Here is a 17,941-nt window from a genome sequence, read left to right as displayed (position 1 = left end):
TACTTCCCCCAATGGGGGAAATTCAAATTCGTCAAGTAGCTCAACATTTTTTTAAATATTTACAATGATTGTATTAACAGCAATAAAATAATTGTTGTTAGAGCTTTTATACAAATCAGAATATGATGGAAATGAAGATGCCCTCCTCTTCTTCTTCTCTGTTGTTGTGCGGGTTGAGAGGACTGTGGGCTGCATGGTCTAATTCCATCAGGGATGACTGATGCCTGCTCCCGGCAGCACCGGGCCCAGCTTTATTGCTGCCATTTATACCACTGTGGGAATATAGGAGTTCATTCAATTGATGTTGTAGAGGAGGGGGGGGGCGGGGGGCATAATATTGCCCCTTGTATTTTACTATAACGTTGTAATACTTCTATTATCTTGCTTGCTTCAGGGTATTTTCCGCTCTAAAATCACACGGTTCCGGCTGATGAGACAAAAATTCTCAGGAATATTCAACACTTTTGATCCGCTAAAAGGATTTATTTTTTTATTTATTATTATTTTACTCAAGTGGAAAATATCAGACTGTCATTCACCCGTGGGCAGTTTTCAATTCAGAAACGGGAGAAAGGAATGGTTGGCGCTCACCCTCCCGTTCGTGCCAATCAGGCCCTGAGATGATTGCCCCCCGTTGCATTCGCTTTAAAGGGGGGAGTCTCTTTAGCGCTCCTAATCGTTTTATGGCCTTCCCACCCAACTGACGTCCGCACACCACTCTCAATATGTTGCATCACCATAAAAGTAATTACATTGGCTTTGTGTTGCAACTAATCTGCTCACAATTATTGCACCCGCACCACTAATGAACATGGCAGGAGCGGTGATAAAAAAAAGTGTGGGCTGGACCTGCAGGGAGTTGCTCTGTTGCTAAGAGATGCGTGCGTGCTCTCCTTTATTAATCTGTTTTTTTGTTTTTTTGGTTGGAATCTGTTTTCGACACACAGAGAGGACATTAAGTGCGGGGATGCGTGTCGACCCGAGTGAAGTTTGTGCAAAAGGGTTTTAATTTTGGCATGTAGTGAGAACAGCTGTGACGAGGCTTAATGTGCCTGAAAGCTATGCATTCGTTTTATGGTCCGTCGGTGTCAGAAAGACCAGCCTCTGAATTAGGATGCACCAGATTATGTAATCAGGGCCCAATAAGCAGTCAGGCCAGGGGGGGGTGGGCTCAGAATCCATTAGTTTCTGCCACTTTAACCAACAATAAACCCTACTTCCAGACACGGGAAAAAGGCCAAAATGTCCACCTGTATGAGAGAGTGCCTTTAAGTAGACGATTTATCCTCATTTAAAGGGATAGTTCGCCTCTTTTGACATGAAGCTGTATGACGTCCCATATTAGCAACATCATTTCTGAACATCTTCTTACCCCCTGCTGCGTCCTGTGAGCAGAGTTCCAGCCTCGTTTTGGGGTTGATGAAGGTAGTCCGGCTAGTTGGCTGGGGTTTAAAAAATAAAGCGTTTTGCTTCTCAAAACGATATGCGTTCAACAGAGTAATACATTTGCATCACAAAATCGTTCTTCAGGAAAAAGTCAGACCTCACAATCTCTTGGCCCTATTTTCTCTCCCTTCGTATCACTGCCTGCTGTGCAGACCGAGCAGCAAACACTGTAACAGGCGCGGCTATCGGCAGGTGTGATGCAAATGTATTACTCTTTTGAACGCATATTGTTTTGAGAAGCAAAACGCTTTATTTTTTAAACCCCAGCCAACTAGCCGGACTACCTTCATCAACACCAAAACGAGGCTGGAACTCTGCTCACAGGACGCAGCAGGGGGTAAGAAGATGTTCAGAAATGATGTTGCTGATATGGGATGTCATACAGCTTCATGTCAAAAGAGGCGAACTGTCCCTTGAAGTAGACAATTTATTCTCATTTAAAATGTGATTTTTCTGTGATGCCACAAAGACTGAAGACGTTAATGGGATTCTGACAGCCGGTTATTTTCCTGCCACCGTGCTTTTAGACATGTTCGGGTTTCAGGATGTTGCATTCGGTATTATTCAGGCTGAGAAAAACTTGAGTCTCACAGTGAAAAATGAACTGAAATGTGTGTGAATAAAAAATAAAACAGATTATACCTTAAAATGTAGGAAAAATCTTTCAGCAGATTCCTGCTATCATTTTTGGATTTTTTTTAACTTTTACACTTTTTAAGATATTCAACTTTATTCAAATATTCAAAAATATTCAAATTTTCCCGTCATTCAAATGAATGGAAACTGCTTTCAGCTCTTCCAAATCGTCTTCCTCTTTCCAACCCAACTATTTCTGCATTCTTTCAGCTAGAGACGCCATTCAAACTTTAAAATGTTCACAAGACATTCAGCTATAACCAACTGTTTCAACTTTTTCAAATCTTCAGCCAGTTTTGAAATATGACAGTTTCAAAAACATGAAACAAATGACACCTTAAAAAGTAGGAAAATGTGTCCTCTTTCAGCCAATGTAACTACTAAAGAGCTCACATTTACAGAATCTCAGCTATGAGCCTTGAACCGAGATCAACCTCTCAAATTCTCTGACTAACTCCAATGTTAAGTTTGGTAGTACACACAAAAATCACAAAATCCCTTCAACCAACACCTCAGCAACAGTTTTTACTGCTAAAATTGAACTATTTTCAGCTTTTTTTAGCACGGTCAGCTATCCCCATTCAGCTCATAAGCTTTCTCACTGCTGCCAAAATGTCCACCTGAATGAGAGAGTGCCTTTAAGGAGAAGATTTATCCTCATTTAAACTGTGATTTTTCTGTGATGCCACAAAGACGTTAATGGGATTCATCCAGTAAGGAGTCTGACAGCAGGTTATTTTCCTGCCACCGTGCTTTTAGACATGTTTCAGGCTGAGAAAAACTTGAGTCTCACAGTGAAAAATGAACTGAAATGTGTGTGAATAAAAGGTTTGGTGTGTGTACAGTGATGATGAAATGTTTGCATCACCATCATGTCTGTGCCTCTGTGCGTAAGCCGACTGCTAACCTGTGCACGAGGAGCTCATGTGGACAATGTTGGTGACGCTGTCTTTTTCATTAACACCCACTAACACCCATCTCATCACCATAACCCTTCTGAGTCTCCAGCATGGTCCTTCTCTCACCCCCCTCCCCCCTCGTCTGTCTGCATCCCACCTTCACTTTGACCTGAGAGGAGACGAGCTCAGGGTGTGTCCGTGCCACTAACTGCTGGTAAGTGTCTGCGGTTTGGCCTGGGGGGGGGGGGTTTATGAGCTATCCTGTGTCAGTACTGGCTGCTAGTTATATTGGCCTGCTGGGTGGAAACCTAGTTGTGATCTCATGCTTTGAGTTTGGACTGAGGGATCATGTGTTGTATTTTATATTCATTATAATTGTGAGAATGCTTTAAGGCATTCTCACAATAATAATGTTTTAATAACTGCTTTATCCCGACTGATATTCTCACTATTTCTACAATTTTGGTATCTAAACGTTCAGCTCTTTCAGCAGATTCCTGCTATCATTTTTGGTGTTTTTAACTTTTACACTTTTTAAGATATTCAACTTTATTCAAATATTCAAAAATATTCAAATTTTCCCGTCATTCAAATGAATGGAAACTGCTTTCAGCTCTTCCAAATCGTCTTCCTCTTTCCAACCCAACTATTTCTGCATGCTTTCAGCTAGAGACGCCATTCAAACTTTAAATGGGTCACAAGACATTCAGCTATTACCAACTGTTTCAACTTTTTCAAATCTTCAGCCAGTTTTGAAATATGACAGTTTCAAAAACATGGAACAAATGACACCTTAAAATGTAGGAATAATTGTCCTCTTTCAGCCAATGTAACTACTAAAGAGCTCACATTTACAGAATTTCAGCTATGAGCCTTGAACCGAGATCAACCTCTCAAATTCTCTGACTAACTCCAATGTTAAGTTTGGTAGTACACACAAAAATCACAAAATCCCTTCAACCAACACCTCAGCAACAGTTTTTACTGCTAAAATTGAACTATTTTCAGCTTTTTTAGCTTGGTTGTTTTAGCAGCTCTTTCTAGTTATTATTAAGTGTCTCTCTCATAGACTTGTGACTTCATATATGTGATGTAGCACCCCTGTATTTTTATTTATGGCCTTTGTGTTGTAAGATTCTCCCAGTAGTTTAAAGGTCGCACTATAGGTCTCCAATTTTCTGAACACAAAGCCAATAATCCGTAAAATGTGTCAATGCGCACTCACCATCTGTACAAACAGAGATGAGACCTTTCATCCTTACGTAATGTTGTGTTCTCCTATATTAGTTTCTGACGGGGAGATCTGAAATCTGTGACGGGAAGAGACATTTATACCTTTCCGTAGGTCTTTATCCGAAGTTATATTCCGTCAAAGATCTCATTTCTAGAACTTAAAAAGAAATACGGACCAACATCTGCTTTATATTCGGTGATAACTGTAGATTTTACAGCATGGAAATCCACCATCAGTGCAGTAAAGCAGCAGCTGTCATGTCAGCGTTGAGGCTGAAATATTATTTCCATAAAGAAGTTCTTCTTTGCCAAATCTGTAATACACAATCTTCTAATTTATGTTAATAGAAATGTGTTTTACACATTAAAGAGCTCATTTACATGATTATATCGTCAGTTTATGCGTCTTTCATGTTCAAAGCCGTCATGTTTTACTCATCCGATTCTGTCTGTTTGAGCTCCTGCCTCTTTAAGCCCGCTCTGATTGGTCAATGCAATGGCGCTGGTCATTCCGACGAGTCTCTCAGGGGAATCGTGCTACTGACGTGCACAAAACTCCTTTTAACACACCGATGGAGATGGAAGGACCCCGACGAATAAATGAGCTCTTTGAGCAAATGTACCAAAGAGATTGAGGGGCTTCAACGCAGAACTCAACATGATGTTTTGTTGTGACCAAAAAAAATCTCCCATTAATACATCGCCTCTGCACCAGCACTGCAAGCTGTTTCCCATCCGGAATGATTAACTGCGTATTTATTTAACTGTGGGAGGGTAAAAGTCCCAGCAATCCAAAGTCAAATCGAGCCCCGAGAGGGAACAGGCAGCTCAACACATCATTACTGTCGCAGGACAACAATTTCCTGGGTCGCCACTTCTTATTTATTTATGTTCAGTCGGGTTTAATAAACACAGATCAGCCACAGAATTAAAATCAATTGGCTTACACCGTGCATGTCCTCCTGTTAGTTGACACAGACGCAGCTTAAACTCATCGGGGCGTGCACACAGGACTTCTACAGGTGTCTTGTGAGGTCTGCCAGCTGGTCCTGTCGGTCCTCCGGGCCGCGGGGGCCTCCGTGGATCGACCTCGTTCGATGCATCCAGCAGATGCTTGATCGTTTTGGGATCTGGGGAGTTAAGAAATCGCGTCGATGCCTCCGGCTCTGTGTATGTTCCTCGAGCTGTTCCAGCTTTCTGAGAGGGGGGGGGGGGGGGGCGTGGCGTGGCGTGGCAGGACTCTGTATTGTTGAAGGAGGCTGCTGTTGCCACGGGCAACAGGCTGGCTTCCCCTGCAACAAAGTTCAGGAGGACGGTTCGTGTCAAATTCAGTTTGAATGTGATAATCAACTCAACTTTATTTATAAAGCCCTTTAAAACAGCCGTGTCTGAAACAAAGTGCTGTACATGAATAACAACAAAGTATAAGGCATAAAACATAAGAACAATGTAAAAACAATGATAAACAATAACAATATTAAAACAATAACAGAAACAGAGTCTCATGCTGGGTTAAAAGCCAGGGAATAAAAATGGGTTTTAAAAATGGACAGTGATCATTATTTGAATTTCCCCCATTGGGATGATGAATAAAGTATTTTTCTATTTCTATTTCTATTATGGATCATTAGTCAGTGGTTTTAATATTGTGGCTGATTGGTGTATAAGTCATTTGAATTGCATTATATCCCTGAACTTAACCAAGAACCAGATATTTTCTCATCAGTTATGATACATTTGCATTTCTAGAACACGCTGTGATGAGATAAGTATGGTTATTCTGATATCGCTCCAATAATGATCCATATTATCAAAGATTTTTCTCAGTTTGTATTGACTTTGTGTGATTTTTTTAATTGTAAATACGCTTTAAAGATACAAGCTAAAGTCATTAATTGCCTGATGTCCATGCTGATTATGATTCTCGCTGTGAATGGCTGCTAACTGAGCTGCCGCGATGCTATTTTCAGTCAAACGCCAGCAGCAACGGTCCGAGCGGGTACAGCCAGCCGGGTCGCCACTCGGTGTCGGTCGAGGTGCAGATGCAGCGGCAGCGGCAGGAGGAGAGGGACTCCTTCGCCCAGGCGCAGCGGCAGTACAGCTCCCTGCCACGGTAAGCCAGCATCACGTGGGTGTTTCTTTCCCGTCTGACGGTCGGTTTGAAAAGCGACCTTTAGAGATCTTTAATTGGAAATATCTGAAGCAGGGATGTGTGTCTGTGGTTGTGGGTCCACACATGCCCGTCTGACTTTGTCAGATTCAGTGTAATTGCCTTAAGACGGAACTAATAGCTGATTCCGTACGTAAAAAACTCTGCAGAAGGAAGAGGTCAGAGCTGATCAGTTTCAATCTAACACTGAGTGTTGGAACGGATGGATCACGTTACCCCCCCCCCCCCCCCCCCCCCCCCCCCACACACACACACACACACACACACGGATAGGACATGACTGTTTTCCTCTCCCTTATGCGTCTCGCTTTGACCTGCATGATATGCCGACGACTTGTTCCAGGAAATGCTCGGTGGTGGATGCCGGAATGTTTGTTGGTTATTACTTAGACTTTTATGTACATTTAGTAGGGCTGGGCGAGTTAACTCGTTATTATCGCATTAACTCGGTAATTATTTAACGCCGATAAATATTTTATCGCGCATTAGCGCAGGTTTGATTAATTTTATTTTAGTTTTATTTAAAAAATATATATATGTGTTATTTTTTGGGGCTTTTGTGCCTTTAATGGATAGTTCAGAGAGACAGGAAGCAGGGGGCAGAGAGAGGGGGAACAACACGCAGCACAGGGCCGTCCGATGTGGGACTCGAACCGGGGCCAGCTGCAGCGAGGACTATAGCCTCTGTACATGGGGCGCCTGCTCAACCCACTACGCCACCAACCACCCCTGTTTTATTATTTATTTTATTATTGTAAAAGTCTGTTGATCACAGGCTTTTATTTTGTAAAAGTCTGCTGCTGTCTGCTGCAGAACCGGAAAAGAAAGTAATCGGCGGATCCACCAAACATGGAGAAGGGTACGGAACTTTTACTCGGCCATTTTCATTTTAAAGTTCTTCCAGACGGCGGAGTCGACAGAACCAAAGTCATCTGTAAACTCTGCCAAGTTGAATTGTCTTCTCAGCGTAGTAGTTCCAGTCTAAAATATCACTTAAAGGCAAAACACACAACTGATAGCAGCAAGTCATTCAAGGAAACAGACAGTGGAGCGAGGCTTCTACATAAAAACTACAGAAAGATGCTGATGTTAAAAGTGTGTTTGCACAACAAATGTTATGGCACTTTCATTCATATGGCAGCACATTTAAAATAAAACCAAATGCTAAAGGCTATACACTACTTTTGGATTCATTTTGGGATTTTGCGTACAAATGCGATTAATCGTGATTAATTAGATTAAACATTTTAATCGTTGCCCAGCCCTAGTATTTAAGGTTCCTATGGGGTAACATCTCTGAATGCACATGTTTGTAGCAGAGCCAGACTCTCTTTGTCCACCAGCACTGTGTGTGGTTTGTCTGTGTATCTGGTGTTTTGGGCCTGTTCTCGTGCTGCCATGGTGCCGTCCCTCAGGCTGTGGCTTTCTCTAACCACTGGTAGGATTTCTTGATGTCGGCCGGCTTCCTCTTCCACTTTGCCGATCACATCTGACCTGGTGAAGATTAGAATGATGTAACTGACCAGCTGTTTCTTTCCTGAACAGAAAAACAATTAACTTCTTTGCAGGTATGATATAATATCCTCGATGTTCCCTGATATTAAAGCAGTTTCCTGAGTGAAAGCTCGTAGATGTCCATCACAGTCGTTGTGTTTGAGCTCTAGTTTTCGGTTAGAACTACTTATTGGACTGCCGTATACTTCCACCCTCTGGTTATTGTGTTTAACCCAGTTTGTTCCAAACCACCAAATGGAAACGTGTTCAGTTCGCATCTCTTGATTGTAACTTTTTATATATACTATACTATACTATACTATATACTATACTATGTATACTTTTTTTTTTAAAAGATGGCTTCAGAAACCCTGCTGCTGCTCATCAGTCAGTCTGTGGAATTACTTTTTCAAAATCTCCACAAGGCCAAACCAAGCAGCGTGTCTTCCTGAGCTTCTTTACATGTACAACATTACATATATTATCTTTTATTACATCACCATTGTTCTTTAATCCACTGTTATTGACACAAATCTCTTCCTTGGTGAATATTGCAAGCAGCTTTGCTGAAAGATTAATGAGCCGTCGTCACGCTCCGGCGGACGTTCTGTGGCCTCATCCCTTCACTTTCCCACTAATTCCATGAATAAAGTGCCGTGTTTGGATAAAACCCAGCTGTGGGATATCTTGAGAGCACAATTTATTGTTTGACTTTGAGCATGCCATCGTGTGAAGCCAAGAGGCTGAGACGGAGTTAACGTGGTGTTCAGGAGATCTCAGCCTCGACAGTGTTGATGGTGGGTTTGAATTTCGTTGTGATTGATGGCAGTAGCGTTCCTTAAAAAAACAGCTTTCATTGTAGATAAAAAAGGTCGGTCCCCCTTTGGGCGAAGCCTTCTCCTAAACGAGGATCTGTGAGTGAAAACAAATCCATTTGAAACTCCTTGATTCATCCAGAATAAGTACACTGGAAAAAATTCGTCTTACCAAGTATATTTGTCTCATTTCTAGTCAAAATATCTCATTACACTTAATATCAGACACAACTGCCTAACACGTACTATTTCAGCCAGATATAGGGACTTGTTTGAAGACAATACATCTGGAATATCTTGTTAAATGAAGTCTTGAAAACAAATTGTTTTGAGTCACATATCACATGAAACAAGCTTTTTTGACATTTGAAAAAGTTTTTAAGCTAATTTCATGATCACTTTTATCTCAAAAGTCCTAAATATCACATCTTATTTCAAGAAATCTTGACAAGCCGATTTTCACTAGTTCCATTGGCAGATTTTTTTTGCTTATTTCAAGCAAAAACATCTTTTATTTGTTGTTGTTTTTTTACTTATATCTGGAGGGGCATTTTTTCCAGTGTAAGTAACATTTGTCTTGTGTACCATTCTGCTTTTTCCTAGATTTTGACTGCTAAAGTAAGCTTGCTGCTGGTTTATTTTCACTGCGTGATAACAGCCCCCATTGAAACTAGTTTCAGCCAAGAGTGGCCAATTGCCTGTTAATCTGTGGGAGGGGTTTGCATGACCCAAACTCTTTTTAGTCAGCCCAGGTAGTGTGGTAGCTCAGTGTGTTTTTAACTTTTGGAGGGACTGTGAACTCCTTGATTCATGCAGAATGAGTAAGAAACATTTGTCTTGTTGTCTTGACATCACCCGTTTCGTCCTAGCTCCTTACGCACTTATTTGTTTTCTAAATTGTCTTCCCATTTGTCTCGGTACCTAACTTACTGCACTTACTCTAGCACTAGTTATGCTCTTAGCTGTTTGGTTTTGGAAAGAAATGCACTTATGATTTCTTGTGACCTAAAGTTCTTTGGCCTACCGATGTGGAACACACTTATTGTAAAGGCTCTAGCATGGTTGACGCGTCTGCTAGGGCGAGCCGTGTTGATGACGTCACGATTTCGTGCCGGCTAAATATAGTGGCGCCAGTTGTTGCAATTTTCTCCGTCACAGAGGTGGCGCTGCTACGTGAAGGTTACCGCTACTCTACAACCACGAAAGTGGAGAAGAAAACAATGCCACTGTCAAGAGCAGGAATACTGTAATTAATGATTCTGCTGCAGTGTTTGGATAGTTTTAATTTTTTAATTCAGTTAATAGAGATGAAGGTCTGAAGCCCCCGGCATCCCCACTTGGAGTCTCTGCCCTCTTCTTTGCCTTCACATATCTGTCCTGTAGCTTCTTCCACACATTCTTACAGAACTCTCCCTCTTTCCCCAAAGTTCTGCCCATCTCTGTGCACCAGTTTTGGGAGTTTATGTTGGTCCCTGTGCTGTTTCCCTGCAGTTTCGTACAGCTGCCTGTATAAACGCACCTCCTGACTGAGCCTGGTCTCTGATTGGTCCATCCGGTTCGTCGTTCTCGGCGCAGCCAAGTTACAAAAATCGACTGGTGCACGACAACGCGCTGCGCCGCCTTTTCAAGGCAAAGCGCCAGGCCTGAAATGTCATTTTGACATCACGGTGCGACACCACTGTGAGCGACGCGTCAACTGTAAATCCAGCTTAAGTCGCTTTGGATAAAAGCATCTGCAAAATCACCGTAATGTAATGTAATGAAACAATGGCGAGGAACGAAGGGCCCTCGGATGCATCATCGATGAGCACCATTGATCTCCAAGCCAAAGTAATGCCATCATGGTAAGACCAAAGGCTCCCTGCAACAGCTGGAGTGGCCTGCCTGCATGCATGTGTGTCACATGTCAGTATGCCCACTCGGTCACCGATACCCCCTTCCTTCCTATCGTCTGTCATGCACCACTGTGCACCAGCAGAATATAGAACAGTATACATCTTTCTGTGTTTACCACACATGTGCAGGCTCCCCCTTGGCGCAGCTTCAGACAGAGGCAGCGATCTGGTTTGCATTTCTCAGCAGGGAGGCGGACCAGCTTTGGCCTCTTTGTCAACATATGAAATGAAATCAGATGCCTGGGATGCCCGTCTCTGGAAATTGGAATCACTCAAGCGTGCAGAAGAATAAACCTGGGCTATATTCTCCTATCTCACAGATCGAGGAGCGTATCCATTCCCAATTGCTTTCAATCTCTTGAATAAAAAACAAAGGCCTTTTCTGTTCTCATTAAAGATCCTTTTTTTTTTGCTGCTCTTCCTGCTGGAATCCAAACACGGGAATAATACGATTTCTTCACAGCTGGCTGATAAACCTGCTAATTATGCATGGCTCCGAGTCAAAAGCCCATTGACGTTTTTTGTGCATTGTCGTCTTCTACGTCCCTGAGATAAACGGGTGGAGCTGCTGGGTGTCGGATGCTGGTGCATGTCACACACACACACACACATAGGCAGAGCTGCCACAAAGAGGCCAGCCTTGCAGAAATGAGAGGTGATGTCACACATCTGGATTCTTTTTTTTTTTTCCAGGGCAGCCCTCCAGATTCATAAGACCCAAACGTGTCTTTAAGGCACTCTTGTCAGGTGTCACATGTCAGCACGGGGCAATCCATTGAGGACAAGATGGTCGCCTCATTTTTCCAACAGCCAAAGCCGTGCTATTACTGTCTGTCAGATCCAATGGTTGTTTCAGTCCGTCTTAAAACGGGCCTAATGGTCTGGAAGGGGGCTTTGACATGGTTAGGTATCCCTGTATGTTGTTATGTGGGCTGGTAGTTGCCCAGCGGCAGTTTGTGAGGCTGTAATGGTGCCTCATTTTTATTGGATGTGATGTCTTGCCTACTGAGCAACTGACAGTGAAATATTTTTTTTCAGCAAAAAAAAAAAGCATCCAAACACTCGCCTGTCTCTGACCAGAGGTAATGAGTTTTGAACAAAGACTGAAACACTTTTAAATAGAGTTTTATTTATCGAATTTAGCCATCGGCCCCTACAAAATCCTTTCTGTTGTGCTATAGATCAGTCACACAGCCCTAAATGATGGTGCACCAATGTAAAAATTATGATATCATCAGCTTCTCGGTCATGTTTCAGGACATTTCTCATGTTAACTGTCACAGGACAAATAAGAGAAGCTGGTAGCAGATACAATATGTATCTCAGAGTGATGATTTGTGTGTTTTGTAAAGTAATATTCACTGTAACAGGATTTATGTAGAGCTGATGGATAACTCACGGACCTTTTTGTTTGCACTCAACTCAAACTTTAAGCCTTTTTTTCACCCGTCTGGCTGTAAAAGTAGGCAGGAGAAAACAACTTGTTTTAGTGTCACCAGTAACTGAGACATGCTGACAAACTGGGCAGAGCCTTATCCATTTAAGATCATTCTGGGTATAATAGATGCTACATGTTCTTTCCTCTCGCATTTTTTGGTTTTAGATATTAACTTAAAGGGGAAGTTCGTTATTTTTTTTTTTTTTAAAGCTGGACTTTATTTCTGGCATAAAATCCGTTCATCTACTCACCGATAACAGTTTGGTGAAAGTCGGCGTCCTTCGTAAGATATTTAGATCACTGGAGATCGGCGTATATCCATATAACGGGAGAGAACAGAGACAATACAGCCTCTGAAAAAGGCATTATCTGTCTTTATTTCACCGATACTTTAAGACGAATGAATGAATGAACGTGTATTATTGCACTGTTAGCTCAGAGTTGCCGTGTTGTTGTTATTTGGGGCTATCGGAAAGCTTTTAGGAGCTTTCTACACACGCAACTCTGTGACGGTCGGCTAACTTCACACAGAGTTTACTTCTGCTGGTAACATGGTTCGTGTTCGGCAAAATCTGATAAATATTCTGCCATGTTGCACAAAACTAGCAAGATTCTACAGCATTTTGTACTTTTACTTCCTCACTTGTGTTCTTTTAAATGTCTTTTGTCCAAAAAGTACAGCAATCAAGAAGCAGGTCTCGTTGTTTTTGGTTTTTTTTTTCTTTCATTTTAAGGGAAGCGTATTTCTGTGCTTTTAACTTTCTCTCTGAAAGACTTTGGGTTGCACTCACACTTTGGAAAGGGCTGTACATATAAAATGAAGCTACACTGAGCCGAAATACAATGCAAGCTGTGACCTTTTGCATCCTGTCTGTGGGATAAATGTTGTTTTTTTTTTAACAAACCAAGGTCTTTTCTTAACTTTAACGAGGTAGAATGAGTCCCGAAACAAATAGTTTTAGTACCAAAACTGCATCAAATTTCATGTATGACACTAAGTGGACACAAACCGTTGTCTCAAAGGCAAAACTAATTGAAAACTAGAAAGCTGCAAGCACCCTCTGCGTACGTACGAGCACATAATAACCCCAATGCGGAGGGGTTTTTGAAAATTTCTAGGGGGCACAACTGAGTAATTTTGCTCCGCCCACACACGATACCCTTTACATACGTACGAGGTCGTCAGGGTGGACGTGTGTGCCAAGTTTCATGACTTTGCGATGATGATAAGGCTTTCAAATCACAAACGCCATCACACAATATTCACCGCCTGGCCACGCCCACACCGTTCAGAGTTTGGAAAGGTTTATTCATGATTTTTCTCCCCATGTCTTAAGAGTAACCTGGCCAAGTTTGAAGCTTGTAGCATTAAATCTGTAGGAGGAGTTCGATCAAATGCAAGGCGTGGAATCGGGCAAAAATGGCACGAAAACGCACCTTCCATCCAAAATGGCCGCCTTCCTGTGGACGTGGGACCATGGCGGCAAGAGACTTTTTTGTGCGTCTGGGCATGATGAATGAGTGTACCGAATTTTGTCGTCCCACGCGAAACTAACCCCAATGCGGGGACCATTTTTAAGCATCGTAGGGGGCGCTACAGAGTCATTGAGCAACTCCCAAAAATATAAAGTTTAGATTCTTTCATGTCGTCGACTGGCAGGTGGTGCTTGCAAAATTTTAAGAGTTTTCGAGTACCTTTTGCAAAGAATAAGAAGAAAGAAAGAAGAAACCTTACAGATACAATAGGGTCCCTAATAATAGCCTGTCCAGCTAAGAATCAAACACAGAACTTCTGCCCTTTCATTGTTTCTCATTCGTAGGCAGAGTAAACGTTGTGTGTTGCTCAGAGACACCACGAACATTTTCTGGAAATAACAACTTGTTGGACCAGCCGACTCCACCTTTTTATTTTCAGTTGCTTGTAATTTATGGAACTAAGTCGTGTCGCTTTCCTTTTTCTGATATATATTTTTTTTATCCTTTTCTGCATCAGGCAACCCAGGAAGAACCCGAGCACCATCTCCCAGGAATCGTGGGACAAGGCGTACCCGCCAGGTGAGGCCTTTCAGAGTGCCAAGGACAACCCCAGGTACTCCAGCTACCAGGGCGCCAGGAACGGCTACCCGGGCGGAGGAGGCGTCAACGCCAGAGTCCTCCTGGAAGCCCAGGAGCTGCTGAGGCAGGAGCAGAGACGCAGAGAGCAGGAAGCCAAAGGAAAGTTGATGCAGGAGAGCACCGGGAACAGCAGCTACGAGGGGTACACGGCCCACCTTAAGGACCCCGCCTCCCCGAAGGGTCCGTACCGCCACGATGTGCCGCCCTCACCCTCACAGCTGTCCAGGCTAAACAGGTTGGGGTCGGAGAAAGGCAGACTGTTCTATTCTTGAAGGTTTTTCATTGGACTGAAGGATGAACTTGTTCTTGATTTACCTTGAAGAAATGGCAAAAGCGGACGCTACGATTCTTGACAAAGGACTGCCTGGAGGTCTTATAGCTTAGCGATGATCGTAGAGGTAAACAGTTGTGAAGTACGCGCAGCATGTGGGTGTTTGTGTTGAATCCCCCCGCTGCGCCGATGACCTATACCAGTCTGTCACTCACCCTCCTACAACCATGAGACGCACAGTGCCTTCTCTGCCTTCACGAACACGGCGTCGTCCAGAACTCTGATTCACTGGGATCTGGCAGCATCACGTACTGACAATCAAACGGGCAGACGGGCAAAGGAGTGGGCGCCTCTTTTTTTTTTTAAGTCCACGGGAAGGGAGAAAGTTTTCGCTGTGTGGGTATGTGACAAGGTACATGTTTCACTTTCAAGTACTCGTGTCCCGTAGATGAGTCGCCCCACCTGTCGAAAAAGAAAAACAAACATCCGAGCACAACGTTTTTTTTTAACATCCGACGAAACCGGCGGCGTTTTTTTTCTTTGTGTTTTGTTTTTCCTCCGCAGCGATGGAAGCATCACGGTACTCTTCGGAGAGCAGAGAAAGCAGGCCACATTTTGTGTGTGTGTGTGTGTGTTATTAATAAAAGCCCCCTTCATAAATGATTCATATTGTGTGTTATCTCCATGGAGGAGACTCAGGCAGAGAGGGGAGACAGCTCTGATCCTCTGCCTGCCCTCTCTGCACGGCTCTGGGCTTGACTCGCCCGCCCGCCTGCCTGGTGCTTTATCCTCCGCACGTTGTTCTCTCTGTTCAACGCTGCTTTTTTTCCATCCCAACACCCTCCTCCCACCTTCATCCCCTTTTCCTCTCCTCCTCCATGCTCATCACCCACCTTTCTCTCATCTCACCCCTCTCCTTCCTCCTGCTACCCACAACCACCTCCCTCCTCCTCCTCCTCCTCCTCGTCTCCAGAGTCAGACTCCGCACTGAATTTTTCATCAGAAGCCACCTGCTGCCTGCCAGAGCCAAAGAACGCCGCCACCAGAGGCACCGACACAGGGCCCAGCTTCTGACATAAAGAGCAGAATAAAAGCAGAATAAAGACGAGTGGAGGCACAATGAACCTCCCAGTGTGAAATTAGCAGGAGCCTCTTTCTCCCGTTTTCAACAAAAGGCAAAATTGTCCCCGAGAGTAATTGCTTTCAATTGCTGTAATTGCTTCTTTTTTCGTATTTTTGACTTTTTTTTGTGCATTTAGCCAATGCTCTTCTCCACAGTTATTAAATAGAGGGAGCAGGCGGGGGTGCTGCAGTCGTGCTTTGAAATGAGTGAGATGAAAACAATGAGGAAGGCAGGTTTCTTCTGGCTCGCCCTGAAAACTTAACGCACATCACAGTCCTGCCCAGATTCTGAGATGTGGGGTTGCAACGATGCTGCTTTTCGAATCGTGGGTTCGCAGCACTGAACACAAAAGAGAATTCAGGATTATTTTCTCGCTGCTTTCTGTCGGCAGTGTTGTTGGATGAATGTGGGTCATTTCATTTTAGCTGTTGTGGCGGCCCTGATTAAATTGCGGTTTTGCAGCCGTTTCGGAGCCAGAAGCGACCGCGTTTTTAGACAGAAGAGTGAAGCTGGAGAGGGATTCTCATCTGGTTGGACAGAGATGGTTATTTTTAAGGCCCAATATCTATTTATGGCTGTGTTCGAAACCGCATACTTCTCCTACTACTCCTACCACTCCTACTTTTTGAGTTAGTAAGCGAGTTTGAGTAAGCTAGAAGTTCCCTGATGCATACTAGATTCTCCGAAATGTTGGGTATGCATCATGAGGTTCAATTCAATTCAATTCATTTTTAGTTATATAGCGCCAAATACAACAAATGTCATCTCAAGGCACTTAGATAATAAAGTCCAATTAAAGCCAATTGGAATTCAATTAATTGTCATCAGAATTATTCATAAAATAGGTTACTACTCATACTCAAACTACCCAAGATGCAACGTAACGTGACGTCGCCGATCGTCATTTCCTGACAAAACGGCAGTTTCAAGCTAGCTACAACGAGGGTAGGTTCACTTCCTGTTTTCAAAACAAAAGCACCAATTGTATGGTAATGGCTTTCCCTCTGATAAAAGGCAACGGGTATTTTATTTTGTGAAAATAACTGGAAGTGCGTTGCTCACTGCGGCTAGCTTTAGTAGCGCCGAATTCGTGGGAACAAAATTGTAAATAGCCGCTATTTTGTCAGGTTTTCAACATGTTGGGGATCTAAACGACTACTTTCTCGCCTGAAAATGTTTAAAATGTTGCTAAAGTTTACAGAGTTTAGAGCTGAAGCGAAATCAGCTTCAGGCCGGCTGATTTCGGATCGGGCAGGAGCGAAATGCATTGTGGGTGAACGCTCTGCATACTGTCTGATCGATCAGAATGGAAGTATGTAGTATGCGGTTTCGAACACAGCCTAAGTCTTGAATTACTGATAAAAATGGCCGCCGAGCATTTCCCTTTTGAGCATCTCCAGTCTTAAGAGTCTCACAGCGTGTGTGCTCCCATTGGGTTTATTTTTTTAAATATCGTCTCTGAAAAGGCTGAAAGTTTCAGCCGAGCGGCTGCACCAAACAACAACATTTCAGCATTTTAGGACGCTTTGTGTTGCTACAGTCAGCACACCTACTCGCTTTCGCTGATGAATCCGCTGCTGTACAGAATGTTCCCTCCAGGTATGAAAAAAACAAACAACCTAACAAAAGTCAGTCTAATATCCTTCCAGTTTAAAACAACAGCGGGGAGCCAAGGCAGCTGGCCAGCTGTGGGAGTTATCTGCCAGTGACTGGTAATAAGAACTCAAAGTTCACCTCAGCTCGCTCATAGAGCTAAAAAAACGAACTGCCCTAACACAGATTGTTCTGATGTCAATGTCTCAAGGTCATTAAATCCATTAAAGATGTTGAACCATCTTCTGCTGGTGTCATTATGAGCAGCTTGAAGGTTCTGTGGGCGACTTTTTCTGTAATTTGCCCTTAAGTGTGCAGGAATGAAAAGACATCTTCTCTCCACACTGGAAAAAAATCACTTAATATAAGACACAACTGCCTAACAAGCACTATTTCAGCCAGATATAGGGACTTGTTTGAAGACAATACATCTTGAATATCTTGTTAAATGAAAAAGTCTTGAAAACAAATTGTTTTGAGTCACATATCATATGAAACAAGCTTTTTTTTACATTTGAAGAGGTTTTTAAGCTAATTTCAAGATGACTTTTATCTCAAGTCCTAAATGTCACATCTTATTTCAAGAAATCTTGACAAGCCGATTTTCACTAGTTCCATTGGCAGATTATTTTGCTTATTTCAAGCAAAAACTTCTTTTATTTGTTGTTTTTCTTACTTATTTTTGGAGGGGCATTTTTTCCAGTGCATCTGAACGTGCATTAAACTCACAGAGAAGCGTGTTGGCTTGTGCATAGAAAAGCTCTCAGAGAGCTTGTTTTTAGTCCTGCACGTTTTATTACAGCATGCAGTGAA

At 42.9% G+C, this 17,941-nt stretch overlaps 1 protein-coding gene across 8 annotated transcripts in view; it reads left to right on the top strand.

The window, feature by feature from the left end:
• pard3ab (par-3 family cell polarity regulator alpha, b) overlaps positions 1-15,041 on the top strand; it is a 316,394-nt gene extending 301,353 nt beyond the window's left edge. For all 8 annotated transcript variants that reach the window (XM_075482726.1, XM_075482725.1, XM_075482724.1 and 5 more), the window contains 2 exons: positions 6,185-6,327; positions 14,020-15,041. In XM_075482726.1, the coding sequence (XP_075338841.1) occupies positions 6,185-6,327; positions 14,020-14,413 (537 nt within the window). In that variant the 3' untranslated portion in view covers positions 14,414-15,041. The remainder of the gene's footprint in view (positions 1-6,184; positions 6,328-14,019) is intronic.
• The last annotated feature ends 2,900 nt before the right edge of the window (positions 15,042-17,941 follow it).

Source organism: Odontesthes bonariensis, chromosome 14, assembly GCF_027942865.1.
Source record: "Odontesthes bonariensis isolate fOdoBon6 chromosome 14, fOdoBon6.hap1, whole genome shotgun sequence".
NCBI lineage: Eukaryota > Metazoa > Chordata > Actinopteri > Atheriniformes > Atherinopsidae > Odontesthes > Odontesthes bonariensis.
The sequence above is the reverse complement of the archived record's forward strand: the minus strand, read 5'-3'. Positions and strand labels throughout refer to the sequence as shown.